General features: G+C 33.0%; 1 protein-coding gene across 3 annotated transcripts; it reads left to right on the top strand.

Annotated features, from left to right (window-relative positions):
- On the top strand, window positions 4,805–8,053 carry LOC107642717 (BTB/POZ domain-containing protein At5g67385). 3 transcript variants are annotated; one of them, XM_016346171.2, is made up of 6 exons: window positions 4,805–5,064; window positions 5,330–5,484; window positions 5,576–5,645; window positions 5,828–6,436; window positions 6,709–7,245; window positions 7,340–8,053. In XM_016346171.2, the coding sequence occupies exons 2-6, from the start codon at window positions 5,369–5,371 to the stop codon at window positions 7,883–7,885; spliced, it is 1,878 nt and encodes a 625-aa protein (XP_016201657.1). In that variant the 5' UTR covers window positions 4,805–5,064; window positions 5,330–5,368; the 3' UTR covers window positions 7,886–8,053. The 3 variants fall into 3 exon arrangements, with proteins under 3 accessions (XP_016201657.1, XP_016201659.1, XP_020978589.1); XM_016346173.2 differs by having other exon boundaries at window positions 4,805–5,070; XM_021122930.1 differs by lacking the exon at window positions 4,805–5,064 and adding an exon at window positions 5,151–5,167.

Here is an 8,797-nt window from a genome sequence, read left to right as displayed (position 1 = left end):
TAAAATTATTTTTAATATATATTTTATATTTTAATTTATATATTTTATATAAATAATAACTAAATTTTTTTTGTACATGTAATATGCTAGATAAGTAGATATGTTTATTAAATTAAAAGTTTACTAATACTCAGATGGGTGGAATCAGGAATGAGTTTCTTTGTGGTATAAAAGAAAGAAGAAATTCGTGTAGATCAATTAAACTATGAGGAGAGCTACACATACAAGTTATTTGATTTACAAGTCATACAAGTTGGGAGAAACTTAACAAAAAGTACACTGACCCATATACGATTTTTATGGCGTGCTTCGCGTTCCTCCTTCTCCTCCTCTTCTTCCTTCTTCTTCTTCTTCTCCTTCTTCTTCCTCCATGAAAACGAGTTTCTTGCCAAATTTGATCTCCTTCGTGCGTTCTCTTTTTGCCTTTTCATTCGTTGTTTTATCTGCGTTTATCATTGGTATTCTTGTTTCGTTTTTTTTCGATTTTCATTGTTTGTGAAATCAAGCTTTGAAATCGTTTTGAAGATAATGGAACTTCAGAAATACACTCAAACGATTACAGAAATACACCCAACCGATTACAGAAATACACCCAAACGGTTACAGGAATTCACCCAAACGATTATAAAAATACACCCAAAGGATTACAGAAATACACCCAAATGATTTTAAAAATACACCCAAAATTCGTTGAAGTACACCTTATGCATAATTCAGAACTCTTCCTCTTTCTCCTCCTCATCTTCTGCTGCTTTTTCTTCTTCATTTTCTTATTTCATATTCTCATCATTCTTTTTTGGAGGAAAAAATCAAACAAAGAAAAAAAATACATAATGTTGCAAAATCAAAAGAAGAAAGAGAAGAAACACGAGGAAGAAGATGAAACACTTCAAAAATAAAGAAGAAGAAAAAGAAGAAGAGGCACGAAAAAAGAAAAAGAAGGAAAAGAAAAAGAGGAAGCATGAAGAAAGGAAAAAAAAGAAATAAATAATTTGTATGACTTGTATGAGAAAATGCTTGTACGCGGAGAATTTCTCTTAAGCTATTTAGAGTAATTAAAAAAACACGATGTGATCGTCTAAGTCAGGACGAGGAGAGTGCCAAACACAAGACACCAATCTAGAAGAGGCTCCAGCGTAATCTAATCTCCTTCACGAATCACACGTTTTGGCCAGCAAAGCCAAACCCGATCCTTATCATTTTTACATGAGATCTTTGTCGTCGATGCGTATCATGTTCGCCCATGCATGCATGGCATCCATAATACACATAACTAATAATGCTAGCCTTGATGGTTGATGATGGTCATGCCAAAGGGCAATGCTAATGCATGGATCTCTGCCTCTCAACTCTCAAGCTAGCTTGGCGCTTGCATGGTGACCTATAGCCCCTCTTTAACAACTACTATAACTCTTAACTAACCTTCACTCTAAAAATAAACTATTTTGAACTGTAATCCAAAGCTAAATTGCACTATTTACTTACAGAAAAAATCGTAGTAGTGCTCTAAAAATTAATATAAAAAAATATATATTCATGATCTAAAAAATTTAACTCAAAACAAAAATGATTCTATTTGATCTTATAAAAATGAGACTCCCCTCTGTTTATAAAATGTAACACTCCATTTTAAATATTATTTAGACATCTTATAGAGAAGAGTACTATCATTTTCTCTTATTCTTATATTACATAAAAGTGGTTACACCAATTGCACGACGTCGTTTCTTTCATATTTATAATAAATTCACCATATACATGAAGAACTTGTATAGGCTAATGGAAATTCCTAATTTTCATTTTGGGGTGAAATGTCCTCCCTTGTTTTTATGCAGGCACTTCATTGGGCTTGGTCTAAGGAATGTATGATCTTCAACAAAGAAAATCAAATAAACCTAATAATTGAATGATATAACATATGTCATTTCAAGAATACAATTTCTCTTCTGTGATCTGCTGTATTCTGATTTAGTGGTACAAGTTAAACAATTTGCTCAACAGTCAACATATACCACGTGCCTAGAGCTATTTCATCTTGTCATGGCCCCGTGAACATTTTCTTACATTCCTTGGGGAGAGATTTTCAAGCAATTTGCCCTGAAAACAGTGATTAAGAACTAACAAATTAAAGGCAAATTGGAGGAGACAGGCTACATCATTGTCCCATTGACCTTTTTTTTTTCTTTTGTCTTGTAATATCCCTAGCTTCACACTCGGACAGATTAAAGAGCGTTATTGAAGGAAGTGATCTATCTAATCTCAGCTAGCTAGCTAGGGTAAGCATGCATCCCAACTTCAAGCATTGCACGCATATAATTCCACAAGACTATTCCTGCTCACGGGTCCTTATCTATGAAAGTTCTCTCCCTTATTATATGCAGAATTATTCATATCACCAAAGGTATACATGTTAAGTTTCGAGTAAAAATAAATAAAGTAAAAGTTTTTACCGATGAATCAATGTATACATTTTTTTAATATTCTAAATAGTAAGGTTAAATGATATGGACCACTTTAATAAAGACATTAAAATGTCCTTTTTTAAAGACATTCACACATGTTATGTTATTATTGGATATCTTTATTAAACTGGTTAATAATTTATTTTTTAATAAATCAGAACAAAATCGGTTTATTAATAAATCAGAACAAAATCGATTTATTATAACAATAATAATAAACCCAATTGTTTGCATTATAATTATTAGACCCGATTTGATCCGATCGAATTATACCATCTAAACTAAATATCTTTAAATTTTTTGATAAAAAGACAATTATATCCCTGACTTTTTATTTTTCGGATATTTAAATCCCTAAAAATTTAAAAATACAATTAAATTCCTAAAAAAATTTGGGTTTATTGTTATAAAAAATCAATTTTATTCTAATTTGTTAAGAAATTAAAAAATAATCAGTTCATTAATACGTCCAATAATAATGCGACACATAAATGTCTTTACAAAAAGACGTTTTACGCATTTTTATGAGAGCATTTCCCAAACGATATTTACATGTAAACAATGCTACATGACCAATAAAATTGATCATTTTTTGACAATACTTGACTAATATTCTACACTCTCCAATTTAAAATCTTCAACACTAATCCTAACTCCTAATAATAATATAAAAGTAAGATGTTGGCTAAAAATTTTAGCTAATATTGATAAAAAAAAATTTATCCCTAATATTTCTCTTTACATATTATCGCTACAGTTTCTTAGGCAATGACTGATCGGCAACAAAACCATAATTTTATAATTTGGATATGTGTGTGTGAGAAGTGAGTTTGAATCTATTCATAACATGTAAGCAATTCAACATATATACATGATCACCTTTAGGCCGTGCATTTTGATCATAAATGCTTTGGTTCTGATTATGTTGGGGAAATAGTTGATTGAAAATGAAAACTACATACTAGAGCAGCCTCAAATATTGATGAATGGCCAAGTGGCCATGACCCATATAAGACTAATGTATGTGCTCTGCATTATTTGGGGTCTAAATCCAATAATCCAGAGTAACATATCTCAGTTGGAGAAACCAACAATCTAATGCAAATTGATTTGAATCATTATTTTGATGATGATTAGTCGATATGCATTATATGAAGGGGACCCTTTATAGGGTGGCATGATGTGAAAACACCAAACTAAAAACTGTATCTGATTTGTACGGGTGCTAATCTATCATTAATACACTGCTGGGTGCACAAATTATTGCATAGACTATCTGCTGCTGTACTACATACATACCACGGTGATGAGTTCATCAATTAAAGAAGCTGTCCTGCTTCTATCATGCAGAGTAGTGATTATGGGGGATTGAATAGTAATCTTCCATTGCTGATTGCTATGCCGTTATGACCTATGTGACAATTCATTTAATATTATTCCAGATAATTTCTTACAATCTATGATCCATGGATAACTTGAACGTACGAATTTTAAATTTTTATAAGACATCGAAACAGAGTACGCATAGACACAATAATTCAGCAAATATCTGTGTTTCATAGCTTAAAATAAAATTAAGTTGCTTACTACTATGCTCCCCATGAAAAAAATAGTAAAAACAGCAAACGTATCCCATGATTTTGATTAAAACCACTTGTATGAATCTATTTTTGGTTGCCATGATTACATATTAATAGCGAATTGTTTAAATCGAGCTAAGTCAGGGATAATTTTTTTCTTATTCTGAAATAAAATTCCAACTTGAAATTTTGCTTAAAGAATATAAACAACGATATACTTAAATCAATCACGAATGCTGTAGTATCGTCTACCTTTGTCCAATAACAAATGTTATAGATAGCTAGTAGTATCCAATTAAGATATTTTGAGCTTCTAGTCTTTGCTAAGTAATGTAATATCCATAGTGACTACTTACATGAAATTATTATGTAAAAATAATAATTTTTATTTATCGTCTTCGAATAAAAATTACCTGAGTGGTCATCAAATACATTCATTATTGCCCCCTATATATGAATTTTCCTGTGGTCCTATTCACATGTTAGTCTGGTAGATCAATAATGCATAATTTTTAACCAACCTGAACCCAGTGGCAACTTTTCAGTTTTCAATGGTTTAACTTAACGTTATTAATTTCTCATTTCCAAAATATGAATTTAATTGTCACTAAGTTAAACCCGGGGAAAAAAAGTTAAAATAAATTAAAATAAAAATTCAAATTATTATTCAATGTATGTATGGTGCGGAACAAATTACCAAAAATGGGCCAGGAACACTCTCTTCTATAGTTGTGGATGGGAACATGAGAAAAGAATTTCAAACTTCTCACGTTGATACAAACGCCAGAGACGCCAATCAACATGCAACCATCTCATCCTTTCCACACACCACACACCATTTCTGCTTCCATTTTGCCCCTCCTCACATCTTAAAATTTCGATAATGCCACTCATATATTCCTTCTTATACCCTCTAATTCAGGCACTCAGCTGTGTTTCTTCTTGACATTAAAACCTTTGTTTTGGTAAATTCACATGGCAGATGATTTGTTTGATTACCGTTGCTCGGAAACTCATTTGAGGTTCAGGTTCCAACTCTATCCTCGTTGGTCTTTATTTTCCCGCATGTTGGTTCATTTCAGCTTCAACTTCTTATTTCAAAAGCAAGAAGAAAAAAGAAAATTGGTATATATAAAAAAAGAGTTTCAAATTCCAATTTTGAAGGGATAAAAAGTACTTCTATTCCCCTTGCCATGAAGAAAATGTAGAGGGAATCTATAAATATAAAAGATGAGCTTTGAGCCTATAATACCACCACTGACTCAATCCTTTTCTTTTCTTCTTAAGATTGATGAAACTATTGTGAGCTAGGAATCTGTAACTGCCATGGTGGATCGTGGTCAAGAGAATAATATAGCTTCTGTTGCTGCTGCTACTACTCCTGACTTGTCCCTGAAGAAGAAGGAGCTTCTTTCCAGTGCCATGAAGAGAACGAGTGAATGGTATTCTTTCATATCGATATGCTTACGTTTTCTTTCTTTGATACAAGAACCAAAAACCAATGAGATTAATTACTTAGTACTTAAATTACAGGATTTTTTCTCAGGAGATTCCAAGTGATGTTATTGTTCAAGTTGGAGAAGCTTCATTTTCCTTACATAAGGTAGTGAACCGATTCAAACATAATAGAATAATAACAATTTCATATTCAACTTTTGTGCTTCATGTCTAATAATAGAATTATAGAACTTAAATTAGGAAGCAATACTATGCATAGAATTGTTATTTTGATCATCAATTAAGGTTGAATCATTCTTTAACATATATTACATACTGTAATTGCAGTTTCCATTAGTCTCCAAGTGTGGATATATTAGGAAACTGGTCTCAGAATCCAACGATGCTGATGTGTCCTTGATTGAACTCTCTGATGTTCCTGGAGGAGCAGAAGGATTCGAACTGGCAGCCAAATTCTGTTACGGTATAAACTTCGAGATAACTGTGGAAAACATCGCCATGCTTCGCTGCATGGCGGAGTATCTCGAGATGACAGAGGATTATGCAGTTGGAAACTTAGTTGGAAGAACTGATGCTTACTTGAACGAAGTGGCACTCAAGACAATACCAGGGGCTGTGTCTATATTGCACATGTCAGAGAAGCTTCTTCCAATGGCAGAGAAAGCGAAACTGGTGAGTAAATGCATCGATGCCATTGCATACATAGCCTGCAAGGAAAGCCAGTTTTGCACTTCTTCTGCAAGAAGTGACAGTGGCTCTGATGGAGTTGTGTCTCATCATCAGAGGCCAGTGGTTGATTGGTGGTCTGAAGACTTAACGGTTCTCCGAATCGACATCTTCCAGAGAGTTCTAACTGCAATGATGGCTAGAGGGTTTAAACAATATGCTATTGGTCCCATTCTAATGCTCTATGCACAGAAATCTCTACGAGGTTTGGTGAGACCCCAGGCTAAAATGATTGAAACTGTTCAAAGTGGATACGCTTTTTAGATTGCATTTAAAGGTGTAGTTGAGAATCGTTAGATAATCTAATATGTTTAACTAAATTACTATCTAACAATTCTCAGTTTATCAACTTTACACAACTGCAAGTGAGTTGGCACCTCAAATGAATTTCTGTAGCTCTTTTTCAGAAAAGTGTATCCAAATGCAGTCTTATAGATTCAGTCAGTCTTAACATCTTTTTTTTTTTCCTCCTTCTTGTTTAGGATATATTTGCAAAGGGAAGGAAGAAGATTGAGCCGCGACAAGAGCACGAAAAGAGGGTTGTTTTGGAGACAATAGTGAGCCTGTTGCCAAGGGAGAAGAATGCAATGTCTGTAAGCTTTCTGTCTATGCTGCTTCGCTCGGCGATATATCTGGAGACGACGGTTGCTTGCAGGCTTGATTTGGAGAAGAGGATGGCCATGCAGTTAGGACACGCTGTCCTAGATGATCTTCTTATTCCTTCTTATTTATTTACTGGGGACACATTGTTTGATGTGGATACGGTGCAGAGGATCATGACCAATTACCTTGAATCTCATCTTGGGAACCATTTAGTCTATAATCAAGATGTTGAATACTTTTCGCCTCCACAAACTGATATCGAACGGGTTGGAAAGCTGATGGAAAACTACCTATCTGAAATAGCAACGGATCGAAATTTAACGATCGCAAAGTTCACCAGTCTGGCTGAATTGATTCCTGAACAATCAAAGCCAACAGAAGATGGCATGTATAGAGCCATTGACATCTATCTCAAGGTGCATTCCTTTCTCTAAAACATTATAACACCTTAAAAATAATTTATAAGTTTAATTATGTATTTTATATTTATCCTTGTGCATAAACTCGTAGGCTCATCCTAATCTGAGTGACATGGAGAGAAAGAAAGTATGTGGCGTGATGGATTGCCAGAAGCTATCGCGAGAGGCGTGCGCGCATGCGGCTCAAAACGACCGTCTTCCGGTCCAAACCGTGGTTCAAGTTCTCTACTACGAACAGCAAAGACTACGTGACGCCATGAATAATGGAAGCAGCGCGAGTGGAGAATCTCCTTCTTCAGGTCAATCCAAGACCAGTGTATTTCACCATCCGGTTTCAAATGAACTCTCCACATTACGCAGAGAAAATCAAGACCTGAAATTAGAGCTTGTGAAACTGAAAATGAAGCTAAAAGAGATCGAGAATTCCACACTGATCAAATCAGGAATTAGCAGCCCTATGGTAAGTGCCTCGCCTTCTTCTGCCGCTGATAAGCCTCCTCTGCCTCGAAAATCGTTCATAAGTTCTGTGTCCAAGAAACTTGGAAAACTCTCTCCTTTTCTACGTGCTGATGGCATCGCACCTTTCTCCAAAGGTCGCACAAAACCAAATAAGAATCGCCGCCACTCCATATCATGAAGCTTGAAAATACAGGACTACTCTTCTTTCCTAGTTTTTCTTTTCTTTTCTTTTTTGTTTACTACTACATTGTGTGATGCCGTTGTAGATTATATGTTTTGATCATGATCAAGTGAGAAATATATTGTAAAGGGTGTTGAAAATTAAATATATAATTCCTTGGTTGAATTGCTGTCTAGCTAGCTGGTGACTGGCAACAATGCAAACTGAATTCAACATTGGTATTCATTGGAAGAAATGAAGAATCATTCTTCCAATCGGTTTAAGCCAGTTAATTAATAATGCAATTATGCAAAATTCTAGATAACCAACATCTTCTTTAATCTTTAGACAATATTTTAATAAATTAGTCAATTTCATAATAAAATATAAAAATATATTTAAAATTATTAAAAAAATATCTAAATCTTAATTAAAAAATATTTAAAATATAGAAAAAGAACATCAAAACCTAATAAAAAGAAACATTTAAAATTGTTAAAATAGAATGTCTAAAACTTAATAAAATAAAACATCCAAACTCATAGAAAAAGAACATCCAAAAATTTTTAAAATTTAAACACCCGAAATCTAGAGGTATTATTTGTTTTTATTTATTTTTTAAAATTTATTTTCAGAAAAATATCTAAAAGCTCTAAAATTTAAAATCTAAAACTTAGGTATAAGAATTAGTCAAAATAATGTCTCCATTTTATTGGTTTGCTTTTATTTACTTTTAATTGTATATTTTTAGAAAAACATTTGAAACCTCTAAAATTTAAATATTTGAATTTCAAAAATATATAAGAAACATTCGAAACGATGGTTTTTTTTAATAGTTTACTTTTATTTAATTTTTATTGTACATTCCCAGAAAAAAAAAATGAAATTTTTAAAATTTAAACATTCAAAATTCAAATATAAAAAACATTC

This window comes from Arachis ipaensis, chromosome B05 (genome assembly GCF_000816755.2).
Source record: "Arachis ipaensis cultivar K30076 chromosome B05, Araip1.1, whole genome shotgun sequence".
NCBI classification, from domain to species: Eukaryota; Viridiplantae; Streptophyta; class Magnoliopsida; order Fabales; family Fabaceae; genus Arachis; species Arachis ipaensis.
The sequence above is the reverse complement of the archived record's forward strand: the minus strand, read 5'-3'. Positions and strand labels throughout refer to the sequence as shown.

Bases quoted from the DNA above. Each gene is read 5' to 3' on its own strand.
- LOC107642717 (XM_016346171.2), top strand. From the start codon at position 5,369: ATGGTGGATCGTGGTCAAGAGAATAATATAGCTTCTGTTGCTGCTGCT. The intron at 6,437-6,708 runs GTGAGACCCCAG...CTTCTTGTTTAG, and splicing joins AGAAATCTCTACGAGGTTTG to GATATATTTGCAAAGGGAAG. The intron at 7,246-7,339 runs GTGCATTCCTTT...ATAAACTCGTAG, and splicing joins CCATTGACATCTATCTCAAG to GCTCATCCTAATCTGAGTGA.